This window comes from Sitophilus oryzae, unplaced genomic scaffold (assembly GCF_002938485.1).
Source record: "Sitophilus oryzae breed Bouriz unplaced genomic scaffold, Soryzae_2.0 scaffold_1809_pilon_pilon, whole genome shotgun sequence".
NCBI classification, from domain to species: Eukaryota; Metazoa; Arthropoda; class Insecta; order Coleoptera; family Curculionidae; genus Sitophilus; species Sitophilus oryzae.
Window position 1 is genome coordinate 384,216 of NW_022146512.1, and position 20,721 is coordinate 404,936.

The window sequence follows — 20,721 nt, forward strand, 5'->3', positions numbered from 1 at the left end:
TCACTTTTTGGAAAGTTTCTCTCGAAATATTTCGACATGCTTCAGTTCTCCTCTGCCGCAATTCTTGCAACGAACCTGGTTTTGTCTTGTAGACTATGGATTTAGTGTAACCCCACAAGGAGTGAGATCAGATGACCTTGGCGGCCACTCGATTAGACCCCTTCTGCCAATCCATTGCCTTGGATAATATTTATCCAACCACCGCCTTGTGACAATAGAATAATGCGAAGGGGCTCCATCTTGCTGAAAGTGTATGAGGTGTTCATTAAGAGTTATAATAAATTTCTTTGTACCAGCTTTTTTTTCTCGCAATGGTTCATGGATACAAAAATAATTCATTCTATTGATTTTGACACGTTTTGAGGTCACACTTGAGGTTAGAAATGAGGGGGTGGCACCTAGGGATGGGTCGGGGAAGTTTAAAAAAAAATCATTTTGCTGGGTCCCAATTTGTAACTTATGCTGAAAAAATCACTTTTCTCATTAATGTCCCCCTAATTTTTCGTGTAAGGGGTAGTTTTTCAATTTCACCCTAAAAACTTTATGATCATCGTTTAGCATTTTTCATGGGCTAGCCATTGTAAGTTTTCAGTGGCCCACCCTGTATTATAGCATGCATATTTAAATATCTTTAAATATCTCAAAAACCAGAGCTTGTAAACATATTTGAAATGAATATACAAAATTGAAAAAAAAATGAAATAAAATCCTGGGTGTTCCATAAGAAAAAAATATAACTTTGGTATGGATCTTAGTTCTGACATACCCTGTACATTTTAAAATAATTTTAAATTATGCACATTGCGTTCCCACATATACCCATAAAATATTTGATTTCAACATTTTTCCGTTTTTGTATAATCAACCAAGGCAAATGAGGTGCACCGCCCTGCATAAATCGGTCAAGAGAAACCCCTGTAAATTATTTTCAAGTTCAAATATTGACCACTAGAGGGCGTATTTAGTAAACGACCCTGTCCTCTCTTTCGAAAAACATTTTATACCTGGTATAACACAGCACATTTCTTCATGGGAAGCGGTACTCGACGACATGAGAACCATGAAATACAGCATAACAATCATACAAGGTCCGCCAAAAGCTAGAGAAAATAAAAAACTTCTTTTCCATTTCCTAATTTCATCTTTTTGTTGAAGCCTTTCGTCGTCTCGTTCCCTAGTAAATAAGCGTGCCTCAAAACCTGTGCTAAAAAATGTAATCAATAATGCGAAAATTATTTAAACAATAAAACAGGTTTGTCTCACTTGTTTATAGCGTCAATAATAGTACGAGGTCCTGTTACTTCTGGATCATATGTAAATTTGCCTCTTTTTGTAGTTATAGATACTTGGGCGCTAACAACGCCCGGTATTTCGCTAGCAGTTTCCTCGACCTTACGAACGCAACTGGCACAAACCATATTCGATATTTCCAAATCAATCTGCAAATAAAAAATGACCCATAAAAACAATCAAACTTGAGTTTTTTTTAAAATAAAATTAACTGGGTATAAAGTACCTAATAACCAGAGATTCGAACTTAATATAAATTAAGTTGTTCTTCATTTTTTTTTCACAAGTAATACCTTATGTCTTAGTAAAAAAGTCTTCCAAAAAATCCTCTTTGGGTATTTCGCCACTGCAAGAAAATCTACAAAATAAAATAGTTATTTTTTGTATACACTTCTGGCGTTAATCCCAAACGGAAACTACTTGTCAGAATTTATGTTTATAGTTATACAAATTTGACTAACGAACAAAAAAAATCCTTAACGTTTCGGAAAGTTTATCTCTTTCCGTCGTCGGAAGCAAAAACATACAAAAAATAGAGAAAAAAACTATTTAAAATATTTAAATTCAACTATTCGAGAACACTTTAGTTTTTTAAAACAGATACGTCTACTAAAACCGCCATAGAAACTTTCCGAAACGTTAAGCATTTTTTTTGTTAGTTAAGCAAATTTGTATAACTATAAACATAACTTCTGACAAGTAGTTTCCATTTGGGATTAACGCAGAAGTGTTTATAAAAAATTACTATTTTATTTTGTAGATTTTCTTGCAGTGACGAAATACCCATAGAGGATTTTTTGGAGAGATGAGTCCGCCACATAGGTATAGACATTTTTTAAAAAAGTCTTATTACAATAATTGAAGATTGGAACCTTTGTTGTTACAACAGCAAAATAAAACAGTAATTCATCACAATAAACCAAAGCATTTAACTTTTGCACTGGACGCGCGTTTCGATAGCCATATTAGCATCACCAGCAGATGATTAAAACTAAACTAATATCTACAAATTGAGCGTTCATATAGCAGTTCTCTTTAAATCGTCTTCGTGAGGCGGGACACCGGTATCAGGTCTAGGAGAGACCAAATTAAAGAGAAGAAAATGGTTATAGATCCTCCAGCCTCCACCTCACGGGTACCTCAGCCGGAGACAAGCTCCTAGACTGTGAAGGGCAAGAAGAGCTAAACCCTAACCGTGGTAGAATGTATACCGTCGTATGAGGTAGATGCCCACTCCTCGGACCATGAACATCTGTTGTCAGAGGAACTGCTAAATAGCCATGTTGCTGATGAGGGTTAATCTCGAATCTCCCTCTTTCTCAAAGGAGCATGGGAAATACCCTGCATGGGTCTCCCCTACAACAGAAAGATCCCATTTGTATGAGTTATAGACTGTATGATGAGCTCAAGAACTCAAGAAAGGGGGACACAATAGATCTTTAAGACCGCGGTGATTACAACCCCGTCCCCCTTTTTACTCATTCGACACTCTACAACGCTCAATTTGTGGATATTAGTTTAATTTTAATCATCTGCTGATGATGCTAACACGGTTAGCAAAACGCAAAAGTTAAGTGTTTTGGTGTATTGTGGTGAATTAGTGTTTTATTTTGATAAAAAGTCTTTCCAAGATTCACAACAATTTCACTATGATTCAAGTCCCCTAACAAGGTCTTTCCAGATTTATAAACTTTACATAAAACTAATTACGAAATTAACAAGAAATATTAAAAAAAACAGTGGGTGTGCACTATGTGCGCATATTTAAAGTGAAACTTCTTACTATCAGCTATTAAAGTGAAGGATTTGAAGGATATATATTTTTTATGAATGCTTCTTTTAAACTTCAAAAAAATTAGAGTTAACATAAAACCGTATACTATTCTAGCTTTATAATTTTATGTTCTTTTTAATTTTATTAAACATTTCATAGAAATTAAGATAGCGACACAACTTTATAGGCAAACGTTAGCGTTATTCGAGGCATCATCAAAGAAAGCAATATACGCTTAGTCCCAGAGATGTTACAGATTAGTTATTTTGCCATACAAGGGAAAAACGAGAGTAGCCCACGCGTAATTGCATTTGTCTCTAGAAAAATATGTTATCGATATATTCAAAGAAAGCCCCTTACTAGTTCGGTGACAGAATGACTCGTGGCTAATGTCATGTTGGTAATGAATAATGAATGACCACAAAACATCCCCTTTAGAACTTTTTCTTTAATGGCTATAAGCGGGAGTAAAAGCCCAACCGCCCGAACAAACACTAGAGGCGCAACCAGAGAGAAACTAATAACTAAAGTGAGAGGGCTTGTGGAATAGGGCATTTCGTAGACAAGTTTATTTTGTCATCGCGCATCCCAGACGCGCATAGCGTTTAGGAGGTCAAAAAAGGTTTTCAACTTTGCAAGTTAAACATTTGACAGGATTAATTAGATTGTCAGTAGCTTTTTCTATTTCTTGGTTCTAGAAGGAGATAACTAAAATCTGTTGATAATCGGAGCAAATCGGAGTAATAAATTGTTTTTGACTGAATGTGCCTGTTCTTTTAGCTTGTCAGAAGAGAAGATTATTGTCATTATTGACTATTTCAGATTCCACGATTATTCGGCATTTTTGTAATTTTTGTTTTGTGGTTGAGACCCAGACAAAACGTTTCTTTTAAAGGTAAGTTTTATCACGGTAATTATTTTAACATACCTAATAGTAATAGTGAGTGCACATAATAATCGTACATTGCTAATTTAATTTTTTTAATTTAAAACATCACATTCTTTTCTGATACTTATGGAACGACTAGGTATTATACCCGGTATTATTTCCAGTAATACAAATTATTTTCTTTAACTGCTAGGTTGTTGTTATAGAATAAAGACTATCAAAAACATTGAATACCTACGGGATACCTACTGATACTCTGTGCGAGCTCCCAACCGTGCTTCCCTGTTCACTCCCAACCAAGTTAGATAAAAAGATACTGAAGATTGCAGCCTTGAGTTGGAGTATGGCAAGGAGTATGGAGTTAAATAAATTATTATGTTCCTCCACAGTATTTTATTTATAGGTTTTAATGCTTTAAAGTCTATTAATAAATTTTCGTTGTCAACAAAATAATCCAAAAAAACTACGAAGATTTCTTATTATAAATTTGAAAGATTAAGATTCGGTTCAAATATACAAATTTTATATTTTTGGCGCCAGTATATAGGTATGAATGCAACCTACTATATCGATAATGCGCTCATAGTTCGGGTTAGAAGCCAAAGGCCGCGCCACTAACACAGTCTTCAAAAATTAACGTTGATCGGTCTCTCTCACTTTAGTTATTAGTGTTCTCTCTGGGCGCAACCGGTCATCAAACGGTGTAAAAATTGCGAATATTTAATCATCTAATTTTGACACAAGGGGTCGCGCTTAACTTTTTCAATTTTAATTCAATATTCATTGTTTTCAAACTATATTATTAGACTTTGTTGTATTTTGTGAATGTATAAATGTTTTCTTAGTATAAAGTTGCATTATAGTAATTTAAATTGTATTACTCTCTGTGTATTACATACATATTTAAGATTCAAATATTATGACATATATGTCAGTTGCCGTCTAAAATGTCATCTTGATAACAAAAAGTTAGTTATTGTCAAAGTAGTTAAAATCATGTTAAAATATTAAAATTTACAAGTTATAATTAGATATTTTATATTATTTCAACAACAAACACATAATAGTACAGTGTAATGTTGATATGCAGGTCCAAAACAAAAAGTGCCGTTATATTTTTCAGTTTTCGTTGTCAGCCGCGGAAGTTTCAGTGATTTTAGTGTTGTCAGATCTTTTTATTTGTGAAATAGAAATATTGCGTTTGGATTGCAAAACTAAAAGTGGAAGTTTTATTGCAATGTAAGTAAGCGTTTGTCCATTTTATATTTTAGTTTTTTCATACCTACGATAAATATACATATATTGAAATTTTATAATTCGTTTTATTTAAAGATATTAGAAAACAAGCTTGTAATCCTGTAATTGACATAATGAGGATATATTTTATTTTTCGCCAGAAACTGTTCAATTTATTAGAATAAATATGTATAAATGCAAAAAAAAACTTTTTTCTTGAAAGCAGTACCACAATTTTATAAAACGGGCCATTAAAATACTATGGATAACGCAAACGACTCCTCGCGAATTGAAACGACATTCTATTGGTCTGACGTCACCCGCCGTTCTCTTCGACGCGCGATGGCCAGCAGCAGCCAGACGTGTTCCGTTTATGTACGTATTTAGGTGGCGTACTAAGACATTTTTGTTGCTTTTAGCGTTGATTGAAGGAGCTTTTTATGCTTTTTTGTGCAGTTATTATTTGTATATGTTGTGTGTTCTGAGAATTTTTTAAGTAATGGCAGATTCCGGGTTTGGTTTGGTAAACGCACAATCAGATAACTTGCCAAAAGTCGATGCTTTTATGTTGGCTGCTTTTATAAATACAAATTCCCAATTTATTGGTGCTGAATTATGAGAAAAAAAAAACAGAGAGGTATGTAACATTTATTCTTTGTAGTACTGAGGCATATTTAAGTATAAGTAGGTACCTATACTGTTACGAACTTTTATATTCTTATAAATTAATGTTATAGGTAAACTTATTTTTCAGATCAGGTAGGGAGACGTATAGAGATAATGCTGTAGGTTATGTAGAAGTGAAAAGAGACAAAAATATTTGTTTAGTACGTGGAAAAATAACTCCAGAGCATAGCGTGAAAAAGAAAGTTTTTTTATATATTGACACCCCCTTACCCTTGTTATTTTTAAAGATTCTTTTTTTTACGAAATTATAGGAAATAAATTGTTTATCAGTAATGAAAATATTATACAAGGTGTCCCATAATTACGCCAAATTAAGTTACTTTTTTAAGTGAAAACCCCTATATATTTTTGCATCCTTAGGAAATTTCTAGATATTCTAGATATATTTCATGTATAATATCCTATACCTATCTTCAAATGTTTACGAAATATTGACAGTTGAAAAGCGAAAAATACCTACAATTTTCTGCACCACCTTTTTTGAGATACCCTGTATAACTAGAATTAATTTTAAAAGAGAGTATATGAAAAACCATGCAACTTTTTTATTTAATGTTTTATTCTAAAACTTGCAGTTAAGGCTGTATGTGGGTGTCAAAATATAATGAAAAACCCTGTACATTCAAATTTCATATACCTATGTAAGACAATATACATAAATATATGAACTTACATCAAAATGATCTTCACAACAATAAATCGTAAAAATAGAGGATAATTTAACGTTTTTCTTTGCATCTCTTCTCATGGCCTTGGACCATTTTTTTCTGTTTTCACTCATCCATTACTATTTAAAAATATCACTAATTACTAATTATGTATTAATTAACACAAATAACTAAAATTTTGACTCGGATTCAACAGCGTTTAAAAGCAAACTGTGTAAAATAAACACGCGTCTGGCTCCACTCAACCAGAAGAACGGCGGGTGACGTCACAGCGGCAAGGCGCGGTAGAGAGCGTTTGCCCGGCCATTTAAATTAACAATATTTAATTATTTTATATTAGAGGCATTTCTTAACCGATATCAACGATTTTTTTTGTTCAATTTGTAATTATATGAACTATTTTTTAAAACCATTATTTAAAAACATGCATTTTCCTCATTTAAATGTAATATATTACTTTACAATTAAAAAAATGTAAATTTAAAAAATATATTAAAAATATATACAGGCATTAATTGAAATTTTTTGAGTGCGAACAAACACGAGAGGCGCTTTATTATTTAGGGGAAGTTTACCTAAAACGGGATACTTAAGGTTTGGACCTGATTTCTGAAAAAAGTTTAAGTACAAAATCAGGGACAAGCCTCGTCGTGAACATACCAAACATAACTTTATCCAAAAAATAAACATAACATATAAAAAAAAAAAAAAAAAAAAAAAGAATAAAAATTAAACATAAAGAAAAAAAAAGAATTTTCTTGCGAGAGTCAAATTTCCCATTTTAGGAACATATATATCTAAAACGGGATCAGTAGTGTTTCTAAAATGGGATTATATTTCCAAGCATAGATCACATATGAAAAAACTGGTTTCATTGTCTGACACACCGCAAGCTTCGTGGACCCATCTTTAACAGGAACTGCATCGAATCCACTGGTCACCAGGTTTGCTGCTTAAAAAATCTACTTCACAATTAAAAGCACACAGGATTTTCTTCATCATTACTGTTTTCTGTGGACATTCACACCTTCTTGGTATTTTGTCTTTCATTTTTGTTTCTCTGTTAACATCTTTTTGGCCTCTATATAGTCTTGTTTGTTGCTTCATCAGTCTTCTTTTCGACCGAACTATTTTTCTGTGGTTTCGAGATTTTCTTTATTGATTTTCCATTCGATAGTCCCTTTCCTTTCAAAGATGGCAATTTGCTGCTTGGAACTTTACGTCTTTTTGCCTGTATACTGGCATTCAATTCATCTTTATAAGGTGTACTCGTTAAAATGGCGGCTTTAGCCCTATTTGCAGTTTTCGCTACCCTTCTTAATGTTGCTTTTGGGTATGGTTGATTAGAGGTCTATCATCATCACTGGAGAAGCTATCATCTGACGCATGAGGACGAGTTGATTTTGAATGTGGCAATGTGGGAGTCGAATATGAAGTCGATGGAGGTGGTGTTTGGTGCCTGATTGGAAATCGTTCTTCTCTGTCTGGTGAGACCTCTTCTGTTGGATGCGATTCATTTTCTAGCTGATCAGTGGTATCAGCAGCTATAAACATATCGTCAGTGAAAACATGGCGATTAACTGGAAATAAGCCTGTTTCTAAAATGGGATACATCCCATTTTAGAAGCACATGCCCTGTCCCATTTTATCAACACATCAATGTATGAACAAACAATACCACACGTTATCCATATAAGAATATAACCTTAACATATCATACGTTAAGTGGTCGTTTATATCCTATTACTTGGTAAAAAATATATCGCTGCACAGGGGAACTGTTTACATTTTATGCGAATGCCAACATCCTATTGTTATTGTTTGTTATGTTGCCAAGTCTATCGAAGATTTGTCAAAGCATTTGTTTATTTTTAATTTTGTTTTGTTGTTTGTATACGTATACTTTGGGGAAATCTTAAGAAAATAATAATATAATTAGCTTACTACGTTTGAAAATTTCGATATTTATAATTTTATTTAGTAGTTAATAAGATTCAAATCAAAGATTACAAGAAATATTTATAAATTTCGTCATTTTTATATCAACCGGTTGGATTAATTTTTAATCTGGCAACGCCGCTCTGTTGTTATAGTATTTTCTATAGTAGGGGAATTGGACGTGGTCAACAGTGTCAATAAAAAGCTGATTGGCAAAATCAGCTTTTATTTTTCCATATTTCTTAACTATTAATAAACTATTAGTGTATAATTGTTTCAATTTATATAAAGGAACAAAATTAGCATTTAAAATGGGTCTACACTGGGAAATGTGTAAGAATTAAAGAATTTAAATATCGTGGAGTGTCATTTCAAAAGTAAGTACTGTTCTGTGGTAATGCAGCATTTCCTTTTATTTACCCATTTGTTAATATTTCTTTTATAATATAATATATTATGTATATTATAAGAAGTAATGTTTATATTTTTGTTACAATATTGTCCGAATCAAAATCGTATAGTTGTATTTAATTACGAATTCAAATAATTGGTATGTTTACATAAATTATAATTGGTATGTTTACATTTATAAAAAAATAATGCCTATTTACGTTTTGTATTACTAAGATAAATATTTTATTTCAGATTTCTAAAAGATAGTGAGAGAAAAATTAAATGGTTTTCTCTGTTAGGATTTATTCATAGCATGATATTAAAAAGTCGAGCAAAAGAGAGTTCAAAAACAGCTGATTATTGTATAAGGAATTGAAGAAAATATTTAAAAACTGATTAATTTTCACAGCCATTTATGTCGCGATTTATGGTGTTGCAACTGTTTTAACATCACCTAGGAAATTAACATTAAGATATTAGGATCCTGCAGATAACTAGATAAGAAGTATGATCTTGTTAGCATACCTATTGCGTCATAATATGTAAGTACATATATATTTACAGTTTATTTTTTTAATAAAAATATTACTATATACTAATATGTATACACAGATTCAAAGTGTACAGGGTGGTGCCTTTCATACGATATGGAGGTTTCAAGGATTTTTGTTGTTGGAAGTTTGTATTGAAATGAAATTTTGAGAACATATGGAGGGTTCAGAAGTCAATCAAGTTAAGGGTGGCTGCAACGACCTCCCGTAATCCTGCGGTTAAAACATATCAGCTGGTTTTTATATATAAACACCAATTGTTTTGTTTTAACAGCAGGATTACGGGACGTCGTTGCAGCTACCCGAAGTCATACAAATTCACTTTCATTTCCCTTGAAGCCTTCGCGTCCTATGAGAGGCGCCACGCTATATATAGATTTGTATATATTATATTAATATTATTTTACTAAAATTACACAATAGTTGTATAAGATCTCACCATCGAAAAAAAAGCGTTAGGGTTGGCTTTGAAAGCAAGATTTATGTCATTTTATAAATTGTAAATTTATATGGTGAATGTCATTGATTGTCAATTTTATTTTTATTTTGCTCTCAATGTATACTCAATGTAGATATTTATATTCACCAACTTCATGTTTATATTTTGTTTTAGGAAGTGAAGATATTCATGGTGTGGAAGTCGTTACTTTAATTACATAGTGCATATGAAATTGGTCCTTTACATCACATTTAAAATCGACGTAATGCTACTATGCAGGATAGTGAAAGATGTAAACCCTAGGGAGAGCTACAGAAATACTTTTGTTGAGAGACAAGTTATGATAGTGATTAGAATCGCATATTCTAGATTCTCTCTGTTTGTGTATAAAAATCAATATATTTTTGAGTTTTGCATATTTAATCATGGCATAGTACAGGACTCAAGTCATATTCAATATCGGGTAGATATAATATCAGATACCTACAAAGAAATGACGCTTCATATTATAAATATCTACAATAATATATTAGAGAATTTAAAAAGAAAATCACTTTCTATTTTATGTTTTCATTATTAATTTTTGGTTAAGATAATTATGCTTCAGCTCTACACTTTGTAAAATATTATAATATTGTACTTTTTGAAAACATATATTTCTTTAATTCGACAACATTATCAAAAAAAATCGGCGTCAACCATGGCTATAAAATGAAGATCGCTGTTATTTTATATGTAAAATTATATGGGGAATGTCACTGATCGTCATTTCCAAGCCAACTGGACGCCGTTTTTTTTATTTATGTCTTATTATTTATATTTTATAAAACTAGAAACTTATTATGTATACTAATTATTGTATATACTAATTAATGTAATATTTAATAATTATGTAATAAGTTAGTAGTTATTAGTAGCAATAACTTAATAAACCATACGATCGAAAAAAAAACGGCGCCAAAGGCGACTGGGGAATGACAATATGATAATTTCAGCGAGGTCAAGCCCTAGGCGTCATTTTCTTGGCTCGTGCTATTTTTTAAAGGCGCTCTAAGGTTGTAATTTATTTTTATATTAAATAAAAATGATTTTTAAATGGTGTAGTTTAAGATTAATAAATTATCAACCGTCATTCCCCAGCCGTCTTTCACGCCGTTTTTTTTAGATTATTTGCTATAACTATGTTATTTGTTATGCAAATATTTTAACATAAAAAGCCAATGAGAAATTGGTTTCTGCTTGGATCCTTACAGTGGCATTTAACAAAATATATATTTTTTCAGGCTACAATATTTTATTTAATATGAACCTGTACAAATTGTAAATGTAGTAAGAATATTATACATATATTTTTTACTTAGTCCCTAAATATATTATTAAAATACAACACTTGTGTTTTAATTGATTTTAATGATTAATACCTAATTAATGTAAAATTATATGGTATGCAAATATCCTTACATTGAGAATTCGTTTGGTCAAAATATTAGTCATAACAAGAATTTATTTTGTCATGAGTTTTTAGCCCAGAATCATATGAAATAAATGAATTTTAAAACTACAGAACATTTTTTTTTAGTCTTGTGCTAGTATTTCCAATTAAAATTACCGAATATATTTTACGGTATAGGTAACCTATCGTTGTTTATTATGGTATAACTGGTCTCAAAGCTCCATGCTAACAGAAAAGATGAATTTTGTGCTTTTTAATTATACATTATATTAATTATATTATTAATGTAAATAATATCTACTGATATTCAATATAAAAATTAGTTGTTCACATGTATCTACTTTTCTTTTGTAATTAATATTATCTAAATAACAAAACATCTTATATAATAGATCCATTAACATTTTAGTTTATCAATCACTATACGATAATACGTATAATATCTTTTCATTATATCTAACTTTTAATTATTGAATATTTAATAAACACATTTTTTATAGTGTTTGTTAAATATTTTATAGCATATATTATGTATTTATAATAATTTATTAGTTTTATTGCATAAACACATTTTTAAAATTTATTATTAAAAAAATATTTTATCTATGCCTCTAACCACCTACTTCTATATCTCTGGCTTTTACCAGCTTTTACTCATCAATGAAATCTCAAGGATAAATTCTGTTTTGATGCTCTTCTGCTTCGAATTTCCCTACCACTTTCCTCTTTACCCCGCTGTCAATAAACTAGGGTAGTGGGGGCACTAACCGATAAAACGATGTAGGCACCTCGTTTTTGTGAATTTATGAATGACTTGCTCTATCTATTTTTATTGTTAATCTAAGTATCGCTGCCATCTCATTGACCATAAAGACAAAAAACTTATGTTTGTAGATCTAAATTTTTACAAGAAATGTGTTAAAAACTTAAAAACTCACCTAGCGTCATTGCACCAGCTACGATTTTAGTCAAACTGCTAAAGGTTACTCACACACTAACAGAAACTATTAGGTGAATTGCACAATAGATGGCGCTGCATGTACTACAAAATAATAAGGGTATCCCGTTTTACCACAGTATCCCATTTTAGGTAAACTTCCCCTACTTTCATTTCTTAACATGACAGACGAAGTTCTAAAGGGGGATGTTTTGTGTGAATGACCTAACCTCAAATCAAGAATCGTGTTTTTTGAATCCTGAATATTAAAGATTTATTGAAATCCTTGGAAACTGGGTATACCCATTACTATTCTTGATATAAAAAGTGCATTTTTGATTATTTACTTGGGCTAGGACATTAAAATATTGGTTAAAATATGGTTGGATTGTAAGACATAAATAGACGTAAGTATGGTTATTTGTATAAATATTTATAAAGCTTACTATCTGTTTTGCAATTTCAGTTTTTGATGAGACAATTGATTTTATTTGTGAAATACCCACAAAAGACCTACTAATGATTCAACAATAGTTTCTTTACTGCATAATGGGTCATTCCTGCTGATTTTTAGACCATTTGAAGACTACATGGGAAAAACCAGATGTCACATTTTCATAGAAATTAAGATAGCGACATTACTTTATAGGCAAATGTTTAGCGTTATTCAAATCAATTTAGTGTTCTTACCTATTATCGTTCAAATCCATGTTAATAGATAATAAATATTTTGCTAGCAATTCTCAACCATAACCTGTGTCATAACCCTATAAAATAATCAAAATAAGGCATCTCTCCTCTCAACAATTACTTTTTTGATCTGATTCTTCGCATGACCTTCGCGTCATATGAGGTCATCCCATCCCGCAGTCGTCAATCAAGGCCGACTCGCGGCCTTCAATTTTTACTCCCATCGCGCGTAAAGAAGTTTCACTTCAATAATTGTTTTTTAGTTATAATGTAGCGTCCATCTCTAATGTATAAATATAAAAATAATATTTGACACTCTCCTTCCATATTTTTCTTACTGATTGGTTCTAACATTGTGATAACAATATCTAGACATAGCCAAGTATGCACCACTTACTTCAGTCGTACCTGCTCCTGTTTGCACCAATACTTGCGAAGGAAACCCTAAATCTGATATTGACTGAGCTATATCCGAAGGAGAAACCACCGTTGCATCGTAGTGTACTTCAGCTCGCGCAGCAAGCAGAGAAACTAAGATCTTATGCAATCCTACAAAACTTATATGTATAAAAAAAATCATTATCTTAAATTTCAACTAGTACAGACCTGGGATTTTATTTGCATGCTTTTCTATCGCCGCTACACACGAACCGCAAGTCATTCCTTTAATTTGAATTTGACATTTTTCTAAATTAACCTGTGGGTCATATGATGTACTAGATTTGTTGACAACTCCATTAGGCATATGCGATTTATCTAAAAAAATCTTTAGTATAAAATTATCTTTAACTACTTTAACTAAAAAACCTTTTCTGTCAACGTGTTTTCGATTTACACTTTTTATATAACATTCAAAACCCATGTCCTCTATTTGCTGTACTATATCTAATGGTGTTACTTTTTCAGGTAAATATTGAATAAAGCCTTCTTTTCTGGCCAAGTCCACTTTAACTACCTTAATACCTTCTTTAGTTGAAAGCATACCTTCAAAACATTTGTAAGAATAAGGGACTCTCTATTAAAAAATTTTATAAAATTTACCTTGTATACTTTTTACACAACTATTACAGGTCATTCCATCTATATGTACTATACATTCACTTAATTTGTTCTGCTGACTATCTAAATTTGGAAGCACTGCCTCAAAACCTACGTCATCAATCCATTTGCATATTTCTTTAGTAGATGTTATAGTGGGGTTATAAGTCACTAATACCGATTTATCCCGGAGATTAACCTAAATATATTTAATTCAGTTCATATTACGAGTAATTTATTCCCCTTCTTAGACTAATGATAAATTTATATAAAAAAAACAAAATAATAAAAAAACATAAATAACTATAACAGAGATGTTAGGGAGCGTCCATAAAATGCTACTTACGTTAGGCATTTTTGAGGATTTTTTGAAACCCCCCCTCCTCCCTCCCTCCTTGGTGAGATATCGTGAGATTTGTATATGCGCTTTTCAGATTTTTGAAAAAGTCCATGGCTTACTAGATATTTAAAAAAAAACAAATTTTGGTTATTTTAAAAATTGTATCGGGTGGCCAATTAAGAATGGACGCCGGCTGTATCTCAGAAACTACTTATCGAATAACTTTGGGAAAAAAATTCTAATAGGTAAATCGATCAAGAGAAATCACTGGAAATTACTTTCAAGTTCGAAAAATGCCCGCTAGGGGGCGTTTCTCTAATAGCCAATCAGAAAACAGGGTTTTTCTCAAAAATATGCAGGTGGACAGGTATTTTAAATATTACTATTGTAATCATCGATAAATTTGTAATTTTTGAGTATTTTGCTCTATCTCATAAAATAAAGTGGTGAGGGAAGGTTAAACTTGCTTTTACTAAAATAAGAATAACTCTCGTTTGGGTTGCGCGATTTAAACAAACTAGGGCTCGTTGAAAAGAGCTTTTCTTCCTTAATGATCTCCAGTATAAATTTTGTTTACACAATTTTTTTCGTGGTAGCTAGAGGGCGCTGTTTGACATCATAACAGATATTGCGCTTTTGCGTAAAAAAATTAAATAGGAGGCTATATTTCTCTTTGCACAGTTAAATAGAGCACACAATTTCCAAAATATCAGCGCAAACCGCAACTTTCTATCTTCTCTTTAACCGGAGATATTAAGAGAACAAATCATGTTAGGCTGCCGCTTAGGATTATATGGTCTAAAAATTATAGTAGTAGGCTAGGAAACAAAAAAAGGTAAATTGGTTACGTCAAAATATCAAAACGTTTAAGTTCAGTTTTCATGCATCCGAATTTCGGGCGTTTTCTTAAAAAAATGACGTCATAATTATTTAAACGTATTGATGTAACATTATCATCCATCCATATAATTTTTACGAATTTCTTGGTTAATTATACGTAGGTAGATTCAGATTACATTGTCCCAAAGTCGGAGAATCAATAATTTTATTAAAATTTCTAGGAGTTTTGTACCGCCATATTGTTTTTAACAGAAAAAACCGCCGAATTTCGTATGGTCGAAAACTAGGGGTTTATTCATATAACGTCATTTAGTTATTAATCCAAGTTCGTCCTTGATTTCACTTGTTTTCGTGTTTTACCTCTTGTTTGTGTTATTTATTATTATATTATAAAGTTTATGTCGTTTGGGTCACTTTTCATATAGCACCGAACGAAGGTGCGAATCTTAACAATATGCACTACTGCTCCAATTCTACCCTTGATGCAAGTAGTTTAGCACCAAGACCATTGGTCGGTAAATGTTTACGCAGGAATTCTAGGATGGCGAATGATTGGACTTTTTTAATTATCTGAATGAAATGAACTATCCATAATTTCTAAGAAATGATTTGCCAATTTTGTTAGGGGATCCATCATGATGAAATTGCATTTGTTGCAATTTCATCAGCATGAATGCCATTGGTGTAGTTGAGGCAGTGGTGCCGCTTATTTTGCTATGAATGTGTGGGGCTTCTTGGATACCACTTACTTCAGTAGATAGAGACGGTGGAGCGGCATATTTCCATGGCCAGCTCGGTCATCGGATACAATATGCCTGGGTTTTAATTTATGGGGTCGAATCAAGAACGAAACATGGATAGATAATAATTAAACGGTATTAAAATGAAATTAAAATATATGTTTTGATATTTTGACGTAACCAATTTACCTCTTTTTATTTCCTAGCCTACTACTATAATTTTTAGACTATATAATCCTAAGCGGCAGCCTAACATGATTTGTTCTCTTAATATCTCCGGTTAGAGAGAAGATAGAAAGTTGCGGTTTGCGCTGATAGTTTGGAAATTTTGTGCTCTATTTAACTGTGTAAAGAGAAATATAGCCTCCTGTTTATTTTTTTACGCAAAAGCGCAATATCTGTTATGATGTCAAACAGCGCCCTCTCGCTACCACAATAACAATTGTGGAAACAAAATTTATACTGGAGATCATTAAGGAAGAAAAGCTCTTTCAAACGAGCCCTAGTTTGTTTAAATCGCGTAACCCAAACCAGAGTTATCTTTATTTTAATAAAAGCAAGTTTAACCTTTCCCCACCACTTTATTTTATGAGATACAGCAAAATACTTTATATCAAAAAAATTACAAATTTCTCGATGATTACAACAGTAATATTTAAAATACCTGTTCACGTGCATATTTTTGAGAAAAACCCTGTTTTCTGATTGGCTATTAGAGAAACGCCCCCTAGCGGGCTAACCAGTCAACGTAAGGAACTCAATTTTGGTTTGGTTTGGAAACCACCCCTCAAATATTACCGAAAAAAGTTTCCGAAAAAACGCTTAAACACGTATATTTATTTTGATTTTTTACATATTTTAAGATTTTTTAAAAATGTATACAGGGTGTTTCGAAAAAGCTGGTCATTGATTAATCACGATCCTGCTTAAAGCGCTTGACGTAAAAAGGTGATTTTTGGAAAACAGATTGACTTTAGGGTGTAGAGGTTCGATAAGAAGGGATTTTTCGAAACTCGAATTCTAAGGGGGTGAAACTATCCCTCAAATATTAAAATATTTCTTATTTAAAAACCGGTGAGTTTTTCGGAAAAACTCTTAAACACGTATATTTTATTTTGTTGTTTTACATATTTTAAGATTTTGTATAAATTTATACAGGGTGTTTCATATAATATTTTATGTAAACGGAAGGGAAACGGAAGGGAGCTAATATGGAAGGTATAGTAAGAATCAACCTTAAAGTTGATTTTTGGCAAACGGATTGACTGTGGGGTGTAGAGGTTCGATAAGGAGGGGTTTCTCGAATCTCAAATTCCAAGAGGGTGAAAACGCCGCTCAAATATTATAATATTTGTTATTTAAAGAACAGTTAGTCTTTCGGGAAAACGCTTGGACAAGCATAATTTATTTGGTTTTTTTACATATTTGAAATTTTTTAAAAAATCATACAGGGTGTTCCAAAAAGTTGGGTAATTTCTTAACCACGATTCTGCTTAAACTGCTTGACGTAAAAAGCTTATTTTTGGCAAACGGATTTTTCGAAAGTCAAATTCCAACGAGATGAAACTACCCCTCAAATATTACCAAAAGTTATATAATAATATCGCCATATTGTTTTTTCTCATGCTGAAATAAATGTTTTTTTTAACGATTTTTTCTAAAGTCTGTCATTTTTAACATATGACAGAAACATATTATGTTTTTTTTGGCGTACATAGTTGACTATAACTTAAGCTTTTCAGCGATATAAGCTATAATATTTTTTTCCGAAAAATTACTGAGTAATAGCCAATTCTTATCGTTTTTAAACAATTTCACTTAGTTAGCCATGGAAACAAGTTCAATCGTCGCTGCTCTCAGAAATGTCAATCTGTCACATCCAAACTTAAATCCATAAACAAAAATTGCAACTATGAATTTTTTAAATGAAGAAAAGCGTGTAGGATTATTGGTTCAACTTTTCTGGCCATACATTTTTGAGGATACGTTGACCGGAATTGAATGTTACTTACGTTTTTTAGAGAACGGTTTTCAAAACATGTTAAAAAAAGCTAAATTTAGAACTCGCGCATCAATAGAGTGGTTACAACATGACTTTCATTATGACCCCCCCCCCCATAATGAAAGAAATGTTAAAAATTATTTTAACAATATATCATAATTATGCAAACTCAGGAATAGGAAGAGGTAGACCAATTGCATGGGCCTCGTTGATCACCTGATCTATCCATTTTAGATTTTTTTTATGCGGTATGGTTAACAACAATGTTTACAAAAGAACTTACGAATTAAGAGAGGCACTCGAAGAGGCAGCACGGGAGAAGTTTAATTAAATCGACTGGTCTGTGAGAATAGCTAGTAATTCAGTTTTAAAAAGAGACATTTATGAACTCAAAACAACGGCGATTTTTTTGAACGTTTACTAAAATAACTTAAAGTGTATGTATACTCTGTTTTTTCTCAGGCATGGCTGGGAAACTTAAATGGAAATGACAGTTCATTAAAAATAGTTTTTCCTCCAAGATGCAGAGGCGCAAAATATTAAAACTGTCAATATTAACAATGCAAATGTCAATATCTGACAATAATAAAATTTGATTTTTAATTGTCACTCAGAGACGCTTTTGTTGTGATTTTACGGTTTGATTTCGTTTTGATTTGTCGAATTATTGTAAAATTAAATTCCTTCAGATTTTTTGCCAGTATTCTGTTTTAGACAATGTTTTTTAAAAATGGTGGGACAATTTGTGTTTTGTAATAACTCTTAATTATTTTTTATCATGGAGTTTAATTGTTGTACACCTGGTTTCCGAAGGATACAATGGTAAAAAGTAAATTAAACATATCTACTTACAGTTATAGATTTTTAAATTAGTACTGCTAATAAATGCTACTTGCAGAGCAGTTATTTAATTGTTTTTACGGTGCATGTAAGGAATTAAGGACGCGCGTTATTATATTAGCATGATCAGCAGATGATTACATCTGATTTAATTTGTTTTTATTATTTCAGGTCCCAAACGGAAACAAACTGGGAATCTTGCCTACACCAAAATTATATACCTAGCCGTTTCCAATTCACTTCAAAGGGAGGAAAATTATGTAAAACTGCCTGCTATTTGCTGAAAACCGCCAAAGATTAAATTATAACTGTAACAACTTAATATATACTATTTCTAGTATTTTTAATATATTTTTTAATTAATATCCGACATATAAGAACACTTTGTATGCTTTTAATTCAGTTGATTTATCGTTTATAATATGTTCGACCTAATTAAAAGCACACAAAGTGTTCTTATCTATGTCTAAATATATTTTAAATTAACTAAAACAACCCCCCTTCCCCGCACCCCTCTCTTCCATTAGTATTTCTTCCTCCGTCTACCAGAGGCGCCCTTGTATAATAAAATTGAAATGTATTATAAGTTGCCTATCTATTTAATAGTATAAGTCTTTTATCTATGTTCTCAGGTAAGATTTCGACAGACGATGACAGAAGAAAAGCAGATGACGTCCCATAACAATCTATTTATTTTACTAAAAAAAGTTTCTAATAATTTTTAAGTTATATATGAATGGGTTTAAATATAAATCCGTCATACGTCGTGTCTTGTTGTTTTTAACCAGTTTTATTGGTTTATTTCAAAAATGACAGATCGTATTTCAATTTTATTGGTTTGACGGAACGATGAACGACAAACGGACGCCGATGCGTATGAACTCGCCTTTAGATTTTTGTCATTTTTGACGCTTGTCAAAGTCTTGCCAAATTATAGGTTATAATTTTGTGTCAACTTTTGTTAAATACCCTGCGTTTTGGAAGATGCTGCATTTTGATTCGTATTATTACGTGTGTTTTGTGTCTTTTGAAGTCAAGTGGAGGAAAAATCGAGTGAAAATTACCTGTAGACCCAGAGCACAGTTTATGGTTAATACTCGCTGCCCAGGCAGAAAGTATTATACACCAATGAAGTTGCCATCGTTAAAGTTTGTATACCATCTCGTCGTAGATAAAGTGCATCTCATATATGGTAGAAGGATCAAACTAAACACATACTAAAAACTGGAGTAACTGTAAAATATCGACATCACGATAGGTAAATAATGGATTTTAGTACTGCAGAAAAATAATGTCAAAAGTACTGGTTTAAAAAAATTAAGATTAAAGTTAATTAATCAACCTTTAAGGTATAAAATTTGGTAGGTGTTATTATTAATAAAATAGTTTGTTTTATTTACCTATGTTGTTTATTTATTCCTGTGGAATATTACAAATTTGTATTTTTACATAAGTTATATTGATAAATATAATCATAAATGCGGGTAGTTTCATAAAGCTTGAAAGTAAAAATAGTTCTTTTATATTTTTTTGGTATGTAGTGTCTTGTTCTTGTTTGTTTTGTATTAACACATACCGGTTTTATTAAATAAAATAACTCGATTACATTTTTTCAGTTTTATACAGTTTTTTTCACAATATTTTGAAGTAATCACTTGTCATCGTGTCAATCAAATTTTAAATATTTCCTGCTATGCGTTCCAGTTGTACCAACTTATTTCTTTGTAAAATAAAATAAACTACTTTGAAATTAAAATGACAGACACATCTATCACTGTCAAGGATCTTCTCGTTGGACAGACTATAGTGATATTCTTTTTTTTAAGTTTTAGTTGGTGTAATGTAAATTGTAAAGAACCGTTTAATAATATACATACCCTGTACATATTGACTTTTTATAAGTTATAAATCATAACAGAATAAGAATACCATACCAACTAAGTGAAATTAGTCAAGAAAGATAAGAATTGGCTATA

General features: G+C 31.6%; 1 protein-coding gene across 12 annotated transcripts in view; it reads right to left on the reverse strand.

The window, feature by feature from the left end:
* The window catches only part of LOC115883099 (copper-transporting ATPase 1), a 120,309-nt gene that overhangs the window by 55,705 nt on the left and 43,883 nt on the right, over window positions 1–20,721 (reverse strand). For 9 of the 12 annotated variants that reach the window (XM_030901386.1, XM_030901383.1, XM_030901382.1 and 6 more), the window contains 5 exons: window positions 13,987–14,182; window positions 13,552–13,929; window positions 13,343–13,494; window positions 1,264–1,439; window positions 1,005–1,204 (listed from right to left, as the gene is read on the reverse strand). In XM_030901386.1, the coding sequence (XP_030757246.1) occupies window positions 1,005–1,204; window positions 1,264–1,439; window positions 13,343–13,494; window positions 13,552–13,929; window positions 13,987–14,182 (1,102 nt within the window). Of the gene's footprint in view, window positions 1–1,004; window positions 1,205–1,263; window positions 1,440–13,342; window positions 13,495–13,551; window positions 13,930–13,986; window positions 14,183–14,329; window positions 14,354–20,721 lie in introns of those variants that run through there. The other 3 variants (XM_030901390.1, XM_030901385.1, XM_030901392.1) reach the window with 3 other exon arrangements.